The 23,450-nt window shown below is 34.8% G+C and overlaps 1 protein-coding gene across 13 annotated transcripts in view; it reads left to right on the top strand.

Annotated features, from left to right (window-relative positions):
- Window positions 1-23,450, top strand: part of TBC1D5 (TBC1 domain family member 5) — a 584,223-nt gene that overhangs the window by 271,311 nt on the left and 289,462 nt on the right. For all 13 annotated transcript variants that reach the window (XM_074405700.1, XM_074405701.1, XM_074405702.1 and 10 more), the window contains one exon: window positions 9,287-9,353. In XM_074405700.1, coding sequence (XP_074261801.1) covers window positions 9,287-9,353 — 67 coding nt within the window. The remainder of the gene's footprint in view (window positions 1-9,286; window positions 9,354-23,450) is intronic.

Genomic DNA, 23,450 nt, shown 5'->3' with positions numbered 1-23,450 from the left:
ACATAGTACTGGACATATTAGGATAATGTGTGAAGTTGGCATAGCTCAATGCAGTCTAATACTATTGCTGGAAAATGAGATAATAGCTTGTACCTTATTGTTAGTCATTAGTAAATGAGGGCATATAAGATACCCAATAATTTCCTCAATTAGGGCAAGTTAAATTGCCTTCTATAATAAAATAGGCATTTTTAGTACAGTAGAAGCTTATAATTTTAGAATAGGAAAGGCCTGTGTATCATCAGAATAATCTAGGGAACCTTTTAAACTAGAGCCCTGGGCCTCACCCCAAATATTTCAATCTCTTTTCTCTCTCTGCCCCCACTTACCCCCCTTTCTTTTCTCCTTCCTCCTTCTGCCCCCCCCCTTCCCCACTTTCTCCTTCTCTCTCTGTCTCTCCCTTCCTCCCTCCTTCTCTCCCCTTCTTTCCTTCCTCCCTCCCTTTGCATCACACACATGCTACCTATATATGTGTTCTCGTGTGATCAGATATGATCTGGTACCATCCCCCCCTTGTAATAGATGGGGATGGTAGGACCCAGAAATATTAATTTTGCCTTTGAATTCTGTTTGCTTGATTGATTCTAGCCTACTGTGTTATATTTCTGAGACATCAGGTAGCTTTATATCCATAGAGTACCTGGAGAAATGACAGTCATACTAAATAGAAATATTTGGATTTGCACGCTATTATGTGTTACCTTAGTCTGTTTTGTGTATCATAGCAGAATATCACTGACAGGGTAATTCATAAAGCAAATAATTTTATTTCTTACAGTTTTGGAGACTGGGAAATCTAATGTTGAGGTGCCAGTGTCTGGTGAGGGTCTTCTTGCTGCATTATCCCATGGTGGAAAGCAGAAGGGCAAGAGAGTGCATGTGAGAGAAAGCAAGAGATTGAACACACAGTATTAAGCTATTTTATAGTCAGCATTAATTAATTCATGAGTGGAGAGCTCTCTTGAACTAAACACCTTCCACAAGGCCCCATTTCCTAACCCCACTGGATTGTGTATGAAGTTTCCAACACATGCTTTTTGATGGACACATTCAACCATAGCACATATTAACTTAAATTGGGTAATTTACTTGTGATTTTCTTTGAAATTAGTCCCTGTTTCTCATTTAGTGACAGAATCATTGATGAATTCTTCTTATAGCTTGTTTATCTGTTATTGGTTTACGTGTAATAGTATATACTATCATACATGTTAATTTTAGTTTATTAATAGATTGACCATGGTTTTAGTTTTTTGTCCTTTATCAGTTTCAAGAAACATTTACGTATCTTAAGTTCATGAAATTATATGGCTTTATATTTCAAGGCTGTAATTTTATTTCAATTTACCGTATTCCTTATTCTCTTTAAATATTTTATATTTGATAAGATCATTATCAGGAAGGATATTGCAAGGGCTTCACAAGTCTTACACACTGTCCTCATATAATTCATAAATGTTTTCAGAAGTAATGCTTTTTAATTGCTGAGAAGTAAAAAGTCACAATATTCAATTATTTAAGTTATGAGGGAGTGTATTCTCCTTGTATAGAACTAGTAGCCTTTTACTTTTATTCCTCTGCTAGAACCAGTATTATAAATACATTGATTAAAATGTTAATAAAATGATAGCTAACTTTTATTGAGGATTTATATTGTACTATATAATACACTAAGCACTTCACATGGATTTATCTCATTTAATCTTTCTTACCACATTTTATGGTAAAACTGTTATTGTCTCCATTTTATAGATGAGGAATCTGAGATATTGAATGGTTAAATAACAGAACAAATAAATGGTTGAATCTTAGCTTTTAATTATGATGCTTTAATGGCTCTAGTTCCTGATTTCATTAAACTGAATCTGTTAGTTTAATTTTACCAATACAGTAAAGTTTACTCCAGGAAATACTTTAAAGTTTAAACAGAGATCATCAAGAGTGTATTTATTCATTTAAAAGCTAAAAACACTGTGTGTTTATATAGACCCCACCCTCAAAATTCAAAAACTCTTCCTGTCTTTGCACACTGGCTGTATGCCACAGTAGTTCTTTAACATTTAGCTAAGCTTGCAATCCGCATGTAGTGATCAGCTTTTGGTGGAAGCGTAGGGTCTTCTCAGTTACTTTCTGATCATGCATATTGCTTTGGGCATGCACATGGCCTTCTACATTTCCCTCATACACATGGATGCTTTTGAATGTCTATGTTTCAATTGCAGTCTTTTGCTTCAGGCTTCTCTGGGTGATACGGTTTGGCTGTGGCCACACCCAAATCTCATCTTAAATTGTAGTTTCCATAATCCCCATGTGTCATGGGAGGGACCTGGTTGGAGGTAATTGAATAATGGGGGTCCTTACACCCATCCTGCTGTTGTTGTGAAATTAAGTGAATTCTTATGATTTCTGATGGTTTTATAAGGGGCTTTTCCCCCTTTTGCTTGGCACTTCTTCCAGCCACCATGTGAAGAAGGACATATTTACTTCCCCTTCCATCATGATTGTATAAGTTTCCTGAGTCCTCCCCAGCCATGCAGAACTGTGCGTCAATTAAACCTCTTTTCTTTATAAATTACCCAGTCTTGGGTAGTCCTTTATAGTAACGTGAGAATATACTAATACAGTAAATTGGTACCACAGAGATTGGGTGCTGCTATGAAGATACCCAAAAATGTGGAAGTGACTTTAGAACTGGGTGAATAGGCAAAGGTCGGAATAATTTGGAGGGCTCAGAAGAAGACAGGAAAACGTGGGAAAGTTTGGAATTTCCTGCAGACTGGGAGGGCTCAGAAGACAAGAAGATGTGGGAAAGTTTGGAAGTTCCTGGAGATTTGTTAAATGGCTTTGACCAAAATGTTGATAGTCATGTGGACAATGAAGTCCAGGCTGAGGTTGTTTCAGATGGAAATGAGGAACTTGTCGGGACCTGAAATAATGTTCACTCTTGCTATGCAAAGAGACTGATGTCATTTTGCCCCTGCCCTAGCGATCTGTGAAACTTTGAACTTAAGACACATGATGTAGGGTCTCTGGTGGAAGAAATACTTGAACAAATCATTCAAAAGGAAGCAGAGCATAAAAGTTTGCAAAATTTTCCGGCTGACAATGTGATAGGGCAAAACATTTTCTGGGGAGAATTCCAAGCCCACAGTAGAAATTTGCCAAAGTAACTGCGAGTAGAATGTCAATCACCACGACAGTGGGGATAATTTCTCCAGGGCATGTCAGAGACCTTCATGGCAGCCCCTTTCATCACAGGTCTGGAGGCCTAGGTGGGAAAAATGGTCTTATGGGCTGGAACCAGAGCCCCACTGCTCTATGCAGGATCGGGACATGGTGCCCTGGGTCACAGCTGCTTTAGCTCCACCCATAGCTAAAAAGGTCCAGCATATAACTTGGGCTGTTGCTTCAGAGGGTGCAAGCGTCAAGCCTTGGTAGCTTTCATGTAGTGTTGGGCCTGTGGATGTGCAGAAGAAAGGAATAGATGTTTGGGAACCTCCACCTAGATTTCAGAGGATATATGGAAACACCTGGATGTCCAGGCAGAAGTCTCCTTTAGGGGCAGGGCCCTCATGGAGAACCTCTGCTAGGACAGTGTGGAAGGGAAATGTGAAGTCGGAGTCCCCACGCGAAGTTCCCACTGGGGCATTGCCTAATGGAGCTGTGAGAAGAGGGCCACTGTTCTCCAAACCCCAGAATGGTAGTTTCACTGACAGCTTGCACTGTGCACCTGGAAAAGCCACACTCAATGCCAGCTGTGAAAGCAGCCAGGAGAAGGGCTGTACCCTGCCAAGCCACAGGGACAGAGCTACCCAAGGCTGTGGGAGACTACCTCTTGTATCAGTGTGACATATATATGAGCCATGGAATCAAAGGAGATCATTTTGCCACTTTAAGGTTTAATGACTGCCCTATTGGATTTCAGACTTGCCTGGGGCTCCTAGCCCTTTGTTTTGGCCAGTTTCTCCCATTTGGAGTGGGTATATTGCCCAATTCCTGTACTACCATTGTATCTATGACATAGCTAACTTGCTTATGATTTTGCAGGCTCATAAGGGAAGGGCCTTGCCTTGACACAGATAAGACCTTGGACTTGGACTTTTGGGATAATGCTGGAATAAGACTTTGGGGGTCTATTGGGAAGGCATGATTGTGTTTTGAAATATAAGGACATGAGATTTGGGAGCGGTCAGGGGCACAATGATATGGTTGGGCCATGTCCTCACCCAAATCTTATATTGAAATGTAGTTCCTGTCATCCCCATGTGTTGTGAGAGAGACCTAATGGGAGGTAATTGAATCATGAGGGTGGTTACTCCCATGCTGCTGTTCTTGTGATAGTGAGTGAGTTCTCACAAGATCTGATGGTTTTATAAGGGGCTTTTTTCTTGTTTTGCTCTGCACCTCTCCTTAAGCCATCATATGAATGAGGATATTTTTGTTTCCCCTTTTGCCATGATTGTAAGTTTCCTGAGGCCTCCCCAGCCATGTGGAACTGTGATTCAGTTGAACTTCTTTCCTTTATAAACTACCCCATCTGAGGCAGTACTTTATAGCAATGTGGGAATGGATTATGTATTGGGTTTTTAGTTTGGCTTATTGTGTGTTCTATTGATGTCCACTGCTGCTTCTATGTTAGCCTGACAGAGAAAGGCATGTTGTATCATCTTTCACACGGGTTAGAACATGTATGCACAACAATTTGCAAACATGGTTCCCTTTTCCCTTCAAGAACAAAGTATTAGATTCCCACCCTGGGGAAGTAGCTACCCTCTTCCAGACTGCTGCTGTGCCAGGGAGGGGGTGGGGCAAGTGCAAGTGTAAACACCACAAAATTTTTAAGTTACCTTTTTTCTTGATTCAGTGTTCATTTGGTTTTGGCAAATTTTTGACCATTTGTCACAGCTTTTACAAAGTCCTGAAAAGTTCTTTTTGTTTTTCAGTGTTACTGTAGGAGGAAATGTACTTGGAGTTTCAAACTCTGACATCTTGCTGATGTCATGCTGCTTACTTGCTTTCTTTTTTTAAAAAAAAAAAAAAAAGAATTATATTAAAGGTTTAATAGGAATGACAAAACGTTATTTTCTCAAATTAAAATGGTCCATTTGAAAATGTGTTTAAGACTTGACTTCTTATGAATTTGTTTTACATCTGAGTTTTCATTATCTACAATAATTATTTAAAAATATTTAGAGAACTAAATATGGCTATTAAATCTTTAGAATGTAAATACAACAAAGAAAATTGAAAATTACAAAATTCATGAGTTTTCTGTATTGACTCTAGCACTGGCTTTTAGATCTAATGTGTGGTCCTGTATTTTTAGCATAAATAATTAGCTTGGGGTGGCTAATGGGTAGCCTGATTTCTCAAATAATGTGGCTACCATGTTTATAGATGATGCTGAGTCATTATGCTTTGCTTTCACTGTGTGTGTCAACACATGAATATACTTTATTCATAGATTTTTAAGAATCATTTCTTTTTCAAAGTATTTTAAATTTAACTAAAACACTTCATTGGTATATACTAATTCCTTTAAAAGAATCAAAGGCTTTCAGGACTTTACACTAAACTCCTAGCTTTGTTTTCATCTTAGTTTGAACCAAGTCATTTCCCCCCATCTAACTATTAAATACCTGACTGTGTATGTTGACAGTTCTCTAATGATTCAAAGATAAAACCTTTTCTTTATTATGTAATACTTTTCAGAATTCATACCTAGTGTAATGTGATACTCTAAAACCTGATATTTTCTATTGTAAACTGAAGACACATTTGAGTAGGCGTGATTATTTATAGTGTTATTCTGGCTGTTTTTAACTTAACCTAGTTTAAAAATCTCTGATTCTGTCTTCATGAACCTAGATGTTTATGTATAGAAAAATACTACAGAAATCTATTGTAAACCTCCCTTTAGAAAAATTTCAGTAGTACACAGACAGAACCAGAAATGCCCTTTGCTAAACATGACCTCAGTTAAAGCTAAAAGGGAGTCCGATATCCCCTTCATTATGTTTAGAGATTTAAATTACAGTTATACATACTGGCTTAATAAGTTAGACACACATGTTAGAAATTATTATTAGGCAATATTATGCACTTTCTGCATAATTTAAACTATCAGCATATTTTTGCAAATGAGCAGTTTAATTGTAAATATTATGAACTCATTAGGAAAGTTGCTTACACATTAATGAAAAATGAATGTTACATAAATTTCAAACTTATGGTCACAAGTAATTGATGAATTGTTCCTATAGATAAATGTTGTACAGTGTTATATAGTAACACACATGTGTTATTTGTTGCATATAATTCACGCATATATTCAAACTATATTCATTAAAGACATCTAGATTGTTTTACTGGTTAGTTTATATTAGATACTGAAATACCTTAAAAGTTACAACTGTAGTCTAAAAATTACTTAATAGGTAAATTACTTTTCAGGTAAGTAAAAGGAATTCTTTTATCTTAAAAAAACATTTTAGGTATTTGTGCTGTTTAATCACAATAGTCTTTGTGTAAGATTACATTAATGCTGTGTTTCTTTGTGTGTGTTTTGTGCATGTGTGTATGTATGATCCAAATATAGTCTTTGCGTCAGTTCTGGCTACCTGACAACTTAGTTCAAGGATCAGAAAAGCAAGTAAAAACATCATGCTAAACTCTCTTGCACCCTCTGTTGTTATTTTTGGGAAACACTACGTGTATGTTCCCATGATTGTATTGTCATTACACTTACTTAAATCTCTTATAAAATTAATACTTATTTTATTATACTTACCTCCAAATTAGATTCAGTAGTAAAGTAACACTTGTTTATTTCCCAAACTGGTGAAAGTTGTTTTCTGGTGTTACAGATACGTTTTTTATCATATTACAGCTTAAATGAAAAATAAGCCTTTCTGTTTGTCTTCCATTTCTCCTAGTTACCGGTTTTAAGCCCCTCCAAATGTTTCCCACCAAGGAAAATCTCTACAGGATGTAGCAAATTGTATACACAATTTTACAGAGTTGCAGATTCTGTCTGTTCTTTTGTAAACCTTTCGATAGTCGGACAGTTTCCTTCCAAAATAAGAGTCTGGAATCGTTCATACTAAAATTAAGAATTTATACTTGTAAGGAACAGATGTTTTCATAAACATTTCCTATAATTAATTTCAACTAGAGGATTGAGGGAACAAAGCGTTTTTCCCGCTTCAAAACTTTATTGCATTTCCCCATATAGCCAACTCTGAAATGTTTTCTCTAATATTGTTAGTGAAACAATTGTACTCCTTATTTGATATGTTTCTGAGAAAGAAAACCTGCTTTTTTTTTTTCTATTACTCCTTTTTGCACCTTGAAAGTTACATTTAGTGTGATATTTTCATTTGGAAACAATTATAAGTTAAAGAAAACCTTTATAATATGATAAAACCTGGTTGTTTATAAAACCAAAAGTCTCTTAATTATTTGAAGGATTTAATATTTGATCTGATAAATATCAGCTTAAAGGAAGATGTATTCTGTTGGTGAGATTTTGCATGTTTAATCATAATCTTTAGTTTTAAGGAGAAGCTCATTTTAAATGTATAATATAGTGCTTATTCTATGCTGATTATGGAATGTTTCACAGGAAATGTCTGCAAGCTGTTAAATAACATGTGTTGTAGGAAATTTTCATTTAGCGAGACAGATTAATTTTTAAAAAATCTTTTCAGTGTATTATAATATTAATTTTTAAAAGAAAATGAAGGGTGTTGTATGAGTAATATTACCATACCCATGTTTTCAAATAATTAATAACATATACCTAGCTAGGTTATTTTTAAACATTTATATGTTTTTGGATTATTCTCTTCTATAAATTGTCACCGTTTTTAAGTGTTGTAATCCATTTTAGGATTTTTTGTTTTTTCAAAAAAAAAAAAAAAACTGGTATACTATTTTGAAAAAGAGTAGAGTTGAAAGTTTTAAGTGTCCAGTGCAGTTCTCCTCCTGAGCACTGACACAGCTGCACATGTCTCACCAAACTCTCAAAAAGAACCACTGTTTTCTGTCTGTCAACTATTAAATATGTAAAGAAAGATAGGTAGCTATCATTAAAATTACATTTCAGCATTCAGTACCCATTTAATGAGTAGCATAATTATATAAGTACAGTATCTCAGGTACTATACTCAATAATTAAAAATAATCTTATCTTTAAAGTGAAAGCTCTGTAATTACTGTTTGATTTATCCACGACCACTGTGATGGTTTCCTGTTGTACCTTCAATTGTTGAAAGTGTATTAAAAGTATAAATTAAAATTGGATAAATCATTGTTACTAAGCTATAAATATTATAAAAATGAATATAATCTGATGTTTCAAAGTTACATCATAGGAATTAGGAGTATAAAATGTCATCACACTCTAAACTTTTTATTTGTTTTGAAGAACAAATTACATTTTTAATAGTGGTATACTGCGGTTTTATAGAAACTATACATTGAAGTGTATTTTTTTTTAAATGAAGCATTAAATTTCGATCAATAAGAATATGTAACATTGGGACATTGGTAAGCATTTTTTCCAAGTTGAGTACATTTACTTTCATTTGGTATGTATAATTTGTTCTAAATTTGATTTTATGAATATGACAGTTTCTTGAGTAAAAAATTTTTTCTAAATGTTTGATATTATAGGCGACAGATACCTTTTGATACTGTTCCTTTTTCATGTTTTAAATTGCCGAACTTTTGACAGTTAAAACCTAAGGCTAATAAAGTTTTTTAAAGAATATTAAGTAAGGCATATTAAAAGCTCATTAATTAGTCACTACTTCTCAAGTTGGCTTTTTATTTTTACCTCTGCTTACTAAATTCCTAGAGAGTGTCAGACTAGGACCTGGAAAATCATCCGGGTTGGGTCTCTACCTGCTCTCTTTTGACAGTACTGCTGATCAGGATGGGTGACTTGGTCAACAACAGAAAATTGCCTTTCTTCTTAAACACTGGTTTATAATTTTAGTTTTGTCTGTGATTCGTAAGAAGAAAATGTTTGTGCTATGCTTCATTTGTTCCTGATAGCAATTATTTTGGTACTGTTACCATCCAGTCTAGGATTGGCAGTGGTTTATATTTTGGCATCAAAATGAATTTTTTCCCTAAAAAGCTTTGAGTACAAAAGATAATTTGGGGAAGGGGGAGGAGATATGTGCTTTTTGACTAATACATTGCATAGAGCTTTTATAGCTTTTCAACTGAACTATTCAGTTTAACTCCATTATTTCAGTGTTGTAATTTTTTTCTGCAGGAGATTCAAATAAAAATGGAAGAAGAACAAGTTCTTTAGACTCTGAAGGGACTTTTAATTCCTATAGGTAGGTGATGAATCCATATATACATAATATTACAAGGCAATGTATAAGATACATAATTATATGGAGTTTTGATCTTAGAATAGTAAGGAATCACTGCTTGTGTTTTTAAAAAAGTGACCAATGTAAAGAATACTGTGCTATGTTATCTTCTGCAGAATTATAAGTTACAGAAAAATACAATATTGGAAATTCTTGAGTAAATGCACTTACTGCAGTATCTGTTGTTAGCCAATAATAGGGTAATTGGAGTGAATGCACATGTAGTATTTAGCTTCATTATAATCCATTTTTGCCTTTGTTTTACCAGTGTATCTGTTACAGTACTAAAGCTTCCTTTTAATTTTCCTGCTAAAATATAGTACCGCTCCTGTGTGCCTAAGAGAGCTTAAAATGTAGTTCATGGTTGAATTAAGTGCTGTTTGCTAATATCCTATTTAAGTTCTTCAGCAAATACGGGCTATTACTTCTCAATTAGTAATCTTTTAAAAAGGATGTACTAATTAAGAAAATATGTATTTTACCTAGTCCTTTCTTAATATTCTCCTCATAACTTGAATTTTGCTTCAGTAAATGTTTATGAAATCTGTACCTTATGTCTGGAAACTCAGGAAGAAGAAAGATTAAAGTATTTTCAGTAATACTTGAACATTTGTATACTGAACCAAAATGGTGTAAGAAGTTGGTTATTTTCTTTTAGGAAAAAAAGTGCAAATTCAATAATGATACATTTTAACATTATAGATGGCAATGTAGATTCTTGAAGAAACAATTTAATTGGCCTACATTGTTCTTATGGTTAATTACTTCTGCTACTTGTGTAACAACACTATAAAATACATGCAAGAACCACCATGTACTTGAAAACTAATTTGAATATTAAACTGTATCTCATTTTCTATAATAAATATGGAATTTATGCTTAGTTTATATTTTTATTTCTATACATATTATATATTCTTAATTGGAACTGTGTCATTTATTTCTTCAGATTTCAGGTGGGCTTTTAACATCTAGAGTAGGGCCTTTTATACCGGAGGCACTTAATAGAAATGTAGTAAATGAAACAGTTTTTACAATTTGTTTATGAATTTCAGAAATAAGATCGTAATTGAAACATTTGATATATTTATTTTATGCCAAGTGGGGTCTGTATCAGTGATCAGTTGTTCAAGTGTCACGGATGCTACAAAAGGCTTTTGTTCCCATGGTGTTCTAGAAGGGTATTATCACAGCAGTAAAGGTCATATATTGTTGTTAAATTTTCACCGTATCCATCCTACCTTATAAATGTTGGAATTGTCCATGCTTTTTTAGTCCTTCAGTATAATATAAAGCTTGTAGTTGACATATTAAACAATAGGTAGAATCCCCTATTTGAGTGTGTCACAGCTGAGCATAACAATAACCAAAAAAAGTAAATATGAAAGATAGTTAAATAAATATTAAAATATGACACATAACAGAGGAATCTTAATATGATAATATCTGAAATCTATGATGGTAATTTATTAGATATAAATACAATTAAACAAGACAAAAAATACTGTATTTCAAAGGAAGGAAATTCCTATTATATGTATATGAATTTTGTTAGTGAATTATATTTTACAATTACATTTGTAGTTTAGCTAATTATAGTAAATCGTAGATATAATACAAAGAGAATTTTTTTTTATTATTGTACTTTGGGCTCTGGGGTACATGCGCACATCCTGCATCCTACAGGATTGTTGCGTAAGTACATACATGCCACGTACCATCCACTTTACTGTTGCCTACATCAGGCATTTAAAGAGAAATGTTTTTATGTGAAGGTATAGTATTATCCTGTGAGTTTTTGGTTCTTGAATAAAGTATCTTAGTATTATTAAATGATAATTGTAATTTGAAAATGAACTCCTATTGTAGTTTTGCACAATAAATACTAATGTTAACTATTTTTAATCAATTTCTGTCATTGATTAAAAATGACAGGCATTGATTAAAAGTCAATGTTGTAATGTTAGAATATTAATTTATTGTTGCAATTAAAAAGGCAAGATTAAAAACTCAGGTAATACAGTAAGTAAAAAATGGGCTTTTAATAGTTGACAGGCCAGTGCTGTTGTTAAGTACTATTTTAGTATCTAAGCTGTGAAATGAATATTTTTCTACTCAGTATGCAATAGCTCTTAGAATATAATGAGCTTACTTGTGAATTTGACACTTGGGTTAAGTGTAGAATTCATAGAAGCACAGCTCTGTGGTATAGCTTCACATTAAGGTTAACTGACAAAATCTAGGAATTGTTACAGAATCACATTAAAATGGCAGTAGAATTTTCAGTAAAATTTACTTTTGAAAATGAAAATTATTTTTCATTGCCATTATAGCTCTTTAATTAGAAATAGGTTATTAGAAAAGCATAAATGTTGCAACCCTCAGATGTCCTTTAGCGTAACAATTCTAAATTCATTCATATTATTTAAACTGCCTCTGAAATCCTAGCCTTTCTTCACAATTAGATAATGCAGGCCTTAAACCTAGTTCTCATACTTTATATATACTTGTGTCTAGATTTAAGATTTACTTTAGTTTCTCATCTATCAAATGGGCATCATAATGCCTAACCTGTTTCCTTCCCATAACTGTTTTAAAGACTCAGGTAAAAATGTATAAAATAAAGGCCTTTTGAAAATATAAATGCAAAGTCATAGTATTAATTATTTTGTGCTCATCTCATATAAATGGGTAACTTTGTTGCTTGTATTCACCATCCAACATATATACCCTTTTCTAACATATGTTGAGATTTTTTTATTAGCTTTTGAATTCAGTCTTGAATTGGACAGTCAAATTTGTATCCTTTCTATAATTTGTATTATTATGGTATTAGATTGTCAGTTTCAAGAAGGCATAGTCTCTGGGGGTTTTGTTTGTTTGTTTTTTGAGACAGGGTCTCACTTACCCAGGCTGGAGTGCAGTGGCACTGTGTTGGCTCACTGCAGCCTCAACCACCTGGCCTCAAGCAGTCCTTCTGCCTCTCAGCCTCCTAAGTAGCTGTAACTACAGGTGTGTGCCACCACACCTGGCTAATTTTTGTGTTTTTTTGTAGAGATGGGTTTCACCGTGTTGCCCAGGCTGGTCTCAAACTCCTGACGTCAGGGGATTGACCCACCTCAGCCTCCCAAAGTGCTGGGATTACAGGCGTGAGCCACCACACTGGGTCTGTTACTTAAAATAATGTTTAAACATAGTATGTTGGTTCAGATCCTGATTCCAAATACTTAGAATACTTTGGACAAGTCTTACCCTCAGTTTCTTCACCTTCACCTTTGAAGTAGAGATGATAAAATACAGTAGATATGAGGCGTTTAATAGAATAATGGCATATGGTAAATGCTGAATAAATATTAGTTGCTTTTATGTTCCAGACAATGTCATCATCATCATTGTCATCATTATTAACCTTTTGGTATTATAGAAATTGTTACAGTCATCTAATATACCAGAAGGAACATAAAAATATGTTTTATAAGAAAATAAATTTTTTGTCTGTTTGCAGAAAGAGTGCCTAAGAACAAGCTTAACTTGAGTTTTGACACTCTCAATCTCTAACACATATTTTAGGTTACCTTTGTATAACAAATTTGAACACCTAGTAAAGACGAAAGGAGGATGTTTTACTATAAATTCAGAGATGATATCTGGAACTTTGACATGTAAGTTTTAAAATTTAAAATGAATGGACCCTAACTATAGCTTTGTCTGTCTAGTATTCATAGTCTTTTTTTTTTTTAATAACCTGGGAGATTTACTTTTGGATTTATAGCTTCTTTTGATCTTGCTTCATGGATTCAGATAGAGTACAGCTGCATTTAACTCCTGTGGCCCCAGTATAATTATTATATGATGCTTGAGTAATAGTCCAGATATTGTTTTGGAAATTTTGGTTAAAATTAGATTGTATATCTCTGAACTGATTTGCAGATGATGCATTAAAATAGAAAGTTTGTAAAGCTTGAGAAGATATTATTGGTTTTGTGAAATATATCTTGTACTTTTTAAAGACCAATGTTGTCTGCCAGATTATGTGAGCTTTCACTGTTACTTATTTAACCATTAAAACTGAGAGAAGAACCTTAATGGATATGAAAGAAGAAACAGTACTTACCTGATTATCAGTTTGCTGATGATGTTTAACATAGTGACTGTAGCACAGAGCCATGCCTCTCCTCCTCTTCCCAAGAGCAGCTGACCTTCTCCTCACCAAAAGAGGCAAGCCCCTTGCCAGCACATATGACTACAGACTATTACATTAATCTGTTTAGCTGTAGTACCAGCTGCTTGCATGTTTTTAATTATCTTATTAGATGATATAACAGTGACCTATGAAATAAATTGAAGGTGAACATTTAAAAACTTGTTTTATTACCCTATGTTTCTAAGTATCTTTTTGATCAAATTATAACTTTTCTCAAAAGTTTACAGAAAGTCTATATAGTTTTTGAGTCAATGTAATGCTTTTTTTCAGATTTTTAAAATGTCAATTTGTGATATATAAAAGAACTTATTTGTTACCTCATTTATTGATAAGCTTTTTGTGTTTACATAGCCAAAAATCTGTGATAAGCTTGGCTTAATAGTCAATTTAGTTAGAAAAAACTCAGACCAGTTATTTGGCATTCTCGGGGAAACCCAAATATTGCTTAATTTTCGTACCTCATCTTAGTTTTGTGTAAATGGCAGAGGATAGAATATAAATCATTGTAGATTATTTTAAATTGAATTTGTACATTATATTTATTCCTAATTTTCTAGATTCTGTATAAACTGTGATAAATCATCTAGTTTACTAAGTATTTTTTCAACTTAATTTCACATGAAGTTTTATATTTCCCAAAGCTGTACTCTTAAGGAAAATGTAGTCTTTTTCATCCTGACAATTAGATACTTTAAAAATAATCATTTGTAAATGCACTGCTGACTTCTGGAAACACAGTTCAAAATTATTAACACCAATGATGCTCAATTTCAAGTCGTAGCCAATAAACTGAAGATTATAATTCCGTTAGGAACTTTGATGTTGAATTTTTTAAAAAGTTGCTTGAATGTTAAAAAGACACACAGATACTTCTGTGTATGTCTTTAGTTAGTAAGTCCTACACCTCGGCTAGTGGAGTGACTTGAGATTTTAAAAATGTATACACTGGAATTCTTGTAAACTATAATTTTTTTTTAAAGAAAACATAATTTTGGCTTCTTATTTTTTTCTTTAACAAAATACTGTATTTCACATTTGAAAAGAAATTTTATTGAAATAAAGGGAACTTTATTAATAAAGTTAAAACACACACACACACACACACACACACACACACACACACACACACACACGGTTTGTTTTATTCCCTTTAAGAAGAAACAAAGGTGGCAGTGGTATGCTAATTTCTTAATATTTATCAGACCTTCCAAAGTTGCCTCCCTTTCTCAATATAGTATTTCTATATATAACTGACTGAACGGCTGTTCAAATTGGTAAAAAGTTCAAGTGGGTATAGCCTTTTAAATCTAAAAGTTGTCTTTTCCTGTGTAAGAAAAAGTACATTAATTTGAATTTTTTTGAACAAAATTGAGTGAATTTTAAAAATTAGACCTCACGTTTTAGCACAAAGATTTGTATGTTTCTTATTTGCATATAATCAATAATTTTGGAGAATGTGGGAAATATCTTTTCATCATTTATATTTATTTTTAGTATAGTACCTTTTACATTTGTATTTAAGAGAATTACATATCTAATTGAAATAACAATGAAACAGTGATTCAGTATATTAGAGTAGAGATAATAGGACAGAAACCTGCTTTGGACAGCAAGATTTAAAATTCAGGTATCTGGATTCTAGTGACATCCTTAGAGTGATATAATTTTGTTAATCATGTTATTTTTAAGAATATTGGCTCATTAGATAAGAGCAGGCGCAGTGGCTCACCCATGTACTCTCAGCACTTTGAGGCTGAGGTGAGTGCTTCACTTGAGGTCAGTTGTTGAAGATTAGCCTGGCCATCACTGTGAGACCCCATCCCTACTGAAAAAACAAACAAACAAAAGATTTAAAAAATTTAAGTCAGCCCGTATGGTGGGGCATGCCTGTAATCCTAGCCACTCGGTAGGCTGAGGCACAAGAATCGTTTGAACCTAGGAGACAGAGGTGGCAGTGAGCCAAGATCACACCACTGCACTTCAGCCTGGGTGATAGAGTGAAACTCTGTCTCAAAAAAACAAACAAAAAAAAAACCAAACAAACAAAAACAAACAAACAAACAAACAAAAAAAAACAAAACAAGAAAAAAACAATATTAGCTCAATCAGTTTATTTGCTAGAAGTTATATTAAAGATGATAGAGACCAATCTGAATCTACCATCCCTCTTCCTCACCACTCAGTCCTCTTAAGTTCTTAAGGGCTTGCCATTTTTATTATTTTTCTAGGATTTCCTAGCTTAATAAGTAGAAGAGGAGGAAGGAAGGCCTAGAATTAGTGCTTCTTTCCTGATTCCTTGCTTTTCTGATTTTGTTATATTGCCTGTATGTTGTTGAGTATCTGTATAATGTTAAGATGTTCTTAAGAATGAATACATGATTTAGGGAATCAATTTGGAAAAAACACAGAAATATGACAAGCTAAAGTCTAGATCTTAGCTGTACCACTGTAATCTTAGGGAAGGTAATTAACCCCTCCGATTCCTAATTACTTATCTGTAAAATGGAAATGTTGCCATCTGTATCACTGAAATTTACGGAGCATAGCTGTTAAATGTGTAAAGAACCTGGCCCTTTTCACCAAAACATAGTAGGTAACTACTGTTAGTTTTTTCACCTTTCCTTTTTCTCTTGCTTTTCTAAATTTTTTTTTAAGTTGTAATTAACTCTACTTACCTGACAAAGTTGGCCCTTGCCTCAGAAAAGTTAAAAATTTTTTTTTCTAGGTCTACAGTGGCAATAAATGAGTATTTAAAGAATCAGATGTATCTATAGTTATCTATAGAGTATATAGGAGAAACTTTTATATAATCTTCTTGTATTTAATCTCATCAAATTTTCTTGTATCTTGTTTATTCTTATATTTGTTCAAGAAGCATAACGACCTTTACAGTTAAATGATCACTTCAGAGAGCACAAAATGTGTAACCTTTTCATTTTTTAGAAATCAGAGTCATAATATTACCTTTTGTTCTTACCTCCATAATGGAGCCTCTTTTGAGTAAAGAAAAAAAAAGTCACATTTGAATGATGAATACCTCTTCTTGAAGTAACTTATTATTTTTATTATAGTATCTGTGCTTCTTTATAATATACAATCTCTCTGAACTAATTTATTGATTACTTAAAGCTTTGAAAATATGTTACCTTCTATTTTGAAAAATCAACTGATTTGTTTGCATTTATAGTCCTAATTATCAACCCACACTGGCTTGAGCATACATGTTACAATTTGAGTTCTTTTCCTTTAGAAACCCCTTCAAGCCCTTTTTGTTATCTGTTGCCAGGCTTTAGGGGAAATTTTTTTTCATGTTTGTTTATTTACATAGTCAGCTGAAAGCCTGATCATCCAAGGCTGTGTAAATGTTTATCTTTGAAAAGACAGGCATACGTTTGAAATGTGAGGATAAGCTGCTCTGAGTCAAATCAACACCGAGAGTCTCTTCCCCTGGACACACTTCTGTTTCCCCCTGGTGTTCCCAGTTGAAATGCCTTGCTGTCAGCCCTATGGATCACTGTTTGTAATATATATTAGCATGCTGCACAGTTTGGATATGGTGGTGAAATATAAAAAGTCAGTTAAATATTTGCTCAATAATATGGAAGTATGAGAAAAGAATTAATAGAATTATGGTTCAAAAATAGTTAAAAATTTGAGAAAATACATAGAATTAAGGTTCCAAAGTGGAAAGCTTTTTTTTTTAATTTACAAATATCTTGCTTATTTATTTATGCATTCATCTGCTTTATAGTCATAGTTAGCTCTATATACCACTTAATTTCTGATTGTCTATTTCACGGACAATTTGAATGACTCAAATGATTTAAGGGAGAAATTTCTACAGAATATTTAAGTGGGAGTCAATATTTAACATATGTCTATTTTTTATATCAGATTGTGTTGTCTTTTGGTGCAAAGTTGAAGTGGTTAATAACGTTATGTCCCCATTTTATTTTTAATCCAGAGCTTTTTCACGAATGCTTTTTTGACATTTGTTTATATCTTTTTTCTTTTTTTGGTTCAAGAGAGCTAACTTATCTTCCATCATTATGTATATCTTTGTTATACTCCCATTATAGACAAACCAGTGTGCTAAACCGTCAAGACCCAAAGAGGAATTAAACATAGACCCTGCCCTTGGGGCACTGATGATTTAGCAAGGAGACAAACATGGAAGCAAGTAACATAGCAAATAACATAACTGGTATTATAATGGAGTCATTTATCAAGAACTAGGGGAAGGCCAGGCTGAGGGGCTCATGCCAGTAATCCCGGTAGGCTGAGGCAGAAGGATCACTTGAGCCAAGGAGTTGAAGACCAGCTTGGGCAAAAAGCAAGACAGAAAAACAAGTAAGTCAAACTTAAAAAAAAAAATAGCCGGGCATGGTGGTGCATACCTCTAGTCCCACCTACTCAGGAGGCTTAAATGAGACGGTCGCTTGAACCTGGGTGGTTGAGGCTCCAGTGAGCTGTGATCATGCCACTGCACTCCAGCCTTGGTGACAAAGCAAGACGGTCTCAAGACAAAAACCAAAAAAACAGAACCAAGGGAAGGCCAAATGGTTGGGGTGATGGGTGGTAGGAGGAAAATCTGTTTGGTAGGTGTTCTGTGGGGTTGGCAGGAGTTTCAGGGAGGCAAACAATATGTACAAAGACAGTCTTCATTTTCCACTCTTCAGCAATGCATTCTTTTAGATTTCTTTTGCAGTATATTAGAATGGGTAGGTTTCAGTTTGTGAAAAACAGAGATTCTCCAAAGATACTGAGGTTATTAGAGGATTTGCAGATCTGGGATATGCAGGCCTTGGGAACCATAGGATATCCAACAAGGTGGAGGCAAGGGGAAGTTTTGAAGGACAAGAGAGGAAAGTACACAATTTGTTTTGAAACAAAGAGAGCTTTGGTTACAGGGGCTTATTGCAGGAACTGACACCAGTTCATTAATGGAAACAGTTTGTCTGGCAAGTGTTCTTGCACATCAGCTGGCTATCCTTCTAATAATGTAGCAAAGTACAGTTTAGAAAGTTCTTGGCAAAAGTTTTTATTATAGAAGGATGTGTGTAAGAGCCCTTCAGAGAGTCTTTCTAATATTTCTTCAGCATATGTGCATGAGGGCTCTTCCTTCTGAACCTGTCTTTATGGTCATCTCTTAGTATTCTTGAGGATTGGTTCCAGGGCCCCCATGGATACCAAAATCACAGATGCGCAAGTCTAGCAGTCAGCTCTATGGAACTGGAAAGGATAGGAAAAATCAGCCCCTCTGTATCCATGAGTTTGGCATCCTAAGAATATTATAGTCTCTGTCTGTGGTTGGTATAAACCATGAATGCGGAATTTCATGTATAGAGGGCCAGCTATACTTTTGTTAGGGTTTGACACAAGTGATTTCATTTTGATTTTGACAACTTTCCCATTTAAACTTAATCATCAGTGACAAAATTATACCCTTACTATGAAGACTCCTGATGTGACCCACACAACATCAGTATTTACATATGTATCTTTTTCATTGTGGTGACAGTGTTACTTTATATGAACTGCTGTTTTGATAGTACTTAAGTTTTAAAATCCAGTATATCATTGTTTTTTGTTTTTGAGACGGGGTCTCACTCTGTTGCTTAGGCTGGAGGGCAGTGGTGCCATCTCGGCTCAGTGCAACTTCCGCCTCCTGGGTTCCAGCAATTCTCATGCCTTAGCCTCCTGAGTAGCTGGGATTACTCAGGGGTGCACCACTAAACTTATTTAATTTTTGTATTTTTAGTAGAGTGAGGGTTTCACCATGTTGGCCAGGCTGGTCTTGAACTCCTGACTGACCTCAGGTGATCCACCTACCTCAGCCTCTCAAAGTGCTGGGATTACAGGAGTGAGCCACCACACCTGGTGATAATATGATATATTTGAATTGATGATCAAAAATTTTAACTGAGAGTTAAAATATTTTTTATTGGGCTGGGCACGGTGGCTAACACCTGTAATCGCAGCACTTTGGGAGGCCGAGGCGGGTGGATCATGAGATCAAGAGATCGAGACCATCCTGGTCAACATGGTGAAACCCCGTCTCTACTAAAAATACAAAAAATTAGCTGGGCATGGTGGCAAGTGCCTGTAATCCCAGCTACTCAGGACACTGAGGCAGGAGAATTGCCTGAACCCAGGAGGCGGAGGTTGCAGTGAGCCGAGATCGCGCCATTGCACTCCAGCCTGGGTAACAAGAGCGAAACTCCGTCTCAAAAAAAAAATACTTTTTATTATTTATTTTCTTATTTTTATTTTATCTTATTTTTTGAGACAGAGTCTTGCTGAGTCGCCAGGCGCCAGGCTGGAGTGCAGTGGTGCAATCTCGGCTCACAGCAACCTCCACCTCCCAGGTTCAAGCGATTCTCCTGCCTCAGCCTTCCAAGTAGTTGGGACTACAGGCGCACGCCACCACACCCAGATATTTTTGTATTTTTAGTAGAGACGGGGTTTTACCATGTTGGCCATGATGGTCTAGATCTCTTGACCTTGTGATCCTCCTGCCTCTGCCTCCCAAAGTGGTGCGATTACAGGCGTGAGCCACCGAGCCCGGCCGATTTTTATGTTTTCTTTTTGAGATGGAGTTTCACTCTTGTTAACTAGGCTGGAGTACAATGGTGTGATCTGAGCTCACTGCAACCTCTGCCTTCTGATTTCAAGCAGTTCTCCTGCCTCAGCCCCCGGAGTAGCTGAAAAATCAGTAGGGGCTGATTTTTCCTATCCTTTCCAATTCCGTAGAGCTGACTGCTATACTCAAGCATCTGTGATTTTGGTATCCATGGGGGCCCTGGAACCAATCCCCAAGAATACTAAGTGATAAAGACAGGCTCAGAAGGAAGAGTCCTCATGCACATATGCTGAAAAAATAAAAATTAAAAAAAGCCACCATGCCTGGCTAATTTTTTTTTTTTTTTAAATTATAGATGGGTTTCACCATGTTGGCTAGGCTGGTCTTGAACTCCTGACCTCATGATCCACCTGCCTCAGCCTCCCAAAGTGCTGGGAAAGGTGTGAGCTACTGTGCTCAGCCAAAATCTTTAAATCACACAAAATTTATTATGAAATAGTTGATAATGATACAACTGAGAATAATCAGCATTATGTACCTAGAAATAGGAAGGAAATCTATAAAGCTGCTCTGGAATTAAAAATCTGCAAATGAGAGAATATTTGTAATGTAAAAGATGTCCTAGTATTTGAACATATGGATATCATTTTTATTCCATTAGTATAGATATTATGTTCTGAGAGACACGTAGAAGTAGTTTGATTGACATAATCTCAAAGACTTCTTCTAGGCTACTTTTTCAGATTGAGAAACTAATGCAGATGAATGCCCAAGTGTCTCAACCCATTAGAAGCAAAACAGGGTAGTTGAACACTGTGTCTTAAACCTCATTTCAACTTAAAAAAATCCTCATTTCAACTTAAAAAAATCCTACTTCTAAATCCTAAAGTTCTTTTGAACAGCATAGCTCAACTTTGATAGATCTAGACACAGACTTCTTGTGTATATTTTGTTCAGTTCATAGTAATAAACTTACGATCTCCAAAATAACTACTGTTGTCTTCATGCCCTTTCCCTCACCTTATCACAGGGCAGCAGTACTTAAAATACTTAATTGACTTTAAACGAAAGTTTATCCTATGGCCCATTTATTTTCATTTTAGATTTTCCTTTCCAGGTTTGTTTAGCCAGCCTGTTGCTGAATATGATTATATTAGGTTTATGATCCAAATCTTGGGTCTAGTTCTTTCCAGCATTGACCATTTTGGGGTAACCAATAGAAGTAACACCGTCATCACTAAAGATTTGCTTTTCTTTTCTTTTTTTATTTATTTTTTTGAGACGGAGTCTCGCACCCTTGCCTGGGCTGGAGTGTAATGGCATGATCTCGACTCACTGCAACCTCCACCTCTTGGTTGGTGTGATTCTCCTGCCTCAGCCTCTGGAGCTGGGATTACAGGCACACATCACCACACCCAGCTAATTTTTTGTATTTTTAGTAGAGACGGGGTTTCACTGTGTTGGCCAGACTTCTCAAACTCCTGACCTCATGATCCGCCCACCTCGGCCTCCCAGAGTGCTGGATTACAGGCGTGAGCCACTGTTCCCAGCCCAAGGATTTGCTTTTCTAACTGTCAGGTCTGTGTGTGAGAAGAGGGACGTGGGAGGAGGCAGGGGAAAGGAAGTGATAGGAACAGAAATAACCACGGGGAGAGGTAATGAGACAGACATGAAAAAGAGAAGATTATATCCGTATCTAATAGTCTTATTAGTAGCACCATTTATTTAGAATAATTATATAATATGTTACCTCTCTTATGGAATTAAGTTGACTTATTTAACCACATGTATTATTTAACTTTTAATGTTTATTTCTTTCCCCAGTTACATGAGTATGTATCACTTGTATATTTATATCCCTTGAATCTTTATAGTTGTTACTTAAAAATTGAATGCATATATGAGTGAATTGTTGCCATCCTTAAAACATTTTAAGCTTCCCTGTCCAATATAGGAACTACTGGCAATATGAAGTTATTTAAATTTGGATTTCTATTAATTAAATACATTAAAATACAATATGTAGTTCTTCATCTGCACTAGCCATACTTCAACTGCTTAGTAACTGTGTGATCAGTGGTTTCTATACTGGAGAGTCAGATATAGAACATTTCTGTCATCTCAGAAAGTTCACTTGCTTAGTGCTCATCTAAAGGTTGTCAAGTGAACAATGGATTCAGTTAAAATATAGTTGATTTTATTATTCCTTAGACAAAGTATTTAAGCATACATGTATTTCTATTTGGTAATATCTTATTAGTCAACACACTATTGAAAAACATGCTTTAAGTCATAGGATTGACTTTTAATTAGGACATCAAGTTTTCCGAAATAAATGCCTATTTATAAGTAACTGGAAAGTAATTTGTTTTCTATTCTATCAGCCTTTCCTTTACAGTATTGGCTTACATTTGCAGACTGTGTGGTCTTTATAGTATTGGCTTACATTTGCAGACTGCAGATTCTTTATTATATTATAGAATGTTAGATATCAGACCCTTACCAGTTATCATAAATATCAAGGTAAATGAGGCAGGATGAGGGTAGGAGGAAAGGTAGGAAAGGTCTGCAGGGAAGGGATTTTCTTCCTTATTAATTATACAGGAAGCATTAGTAAACCATGGAATATAAAATATACTCGCTCCAGACAACGTCACAGAAATTGTCTGGTATAGGATCCTTTTCTCACTTCATTTCTAAATGCCAGTTCTTTGATTAGTAATCTGATTATCTTTATTGTATATTTAAATTATTATACAATTAAAAGTGAAAAGCTTGTTATAAAATGAAAAGCTTGTGATACTTTTTTTTTTTTTTGGTTTCCTTTTCAAAAGCATCATTATTGCATTTACCTACTTTAATATGACCCTGGATTTAGAAGCTCTTAAACATTACATTTTGAAGAAAATAATGCCTGTGGCTTTTTTTTTAAGAGAGTATTATATCTGACATAACTGTTTTAACCCAGTTCTTTGTGTTCCTGTGGAAACTGAGGTGGAAACTTAAGGTTTCTTAATTTAAAGTTCAGTTCAAAACTGAATCAAAACATTATCTTAATTTTAACAAACCTCTAGGCAATGAACTATTCTTTACCTATATTTTAGTGGAACCTCATGTTATGATAACATGTTTCTCCTAGACACGAAGAAATACATTTTAAGCTTGTGTGTAATTGTACATTTTGTTTTTATATATATTTATGTTTAAGTGATATGCCCTGATGTTTCGTGATGGAGGAGAAAAAAGCTTTAAATAAAAGTAAGTTTTAAAA

The sequence above is a fragment of the Saimiri boliviensis genome, chromosome 9, assembly GCF_048565385.1.
Source record: "Saimiri boliviensis isolate mSaiBol1 chromosome 9, mSaiBol1.pri, whole genome shotgun sequence".
NCBI classification, from domain to species: Eukaryota; Metazoa; Chordata; class Mammalia; order Primates; family Cebidae; genus Saimiri; species Saimiri boliviensis.
The sequence above is the reverse complement of the archived record's forward strand: the minus strand, read 5'-3'. Positions and strand labels throughout refer to the sequence as shown.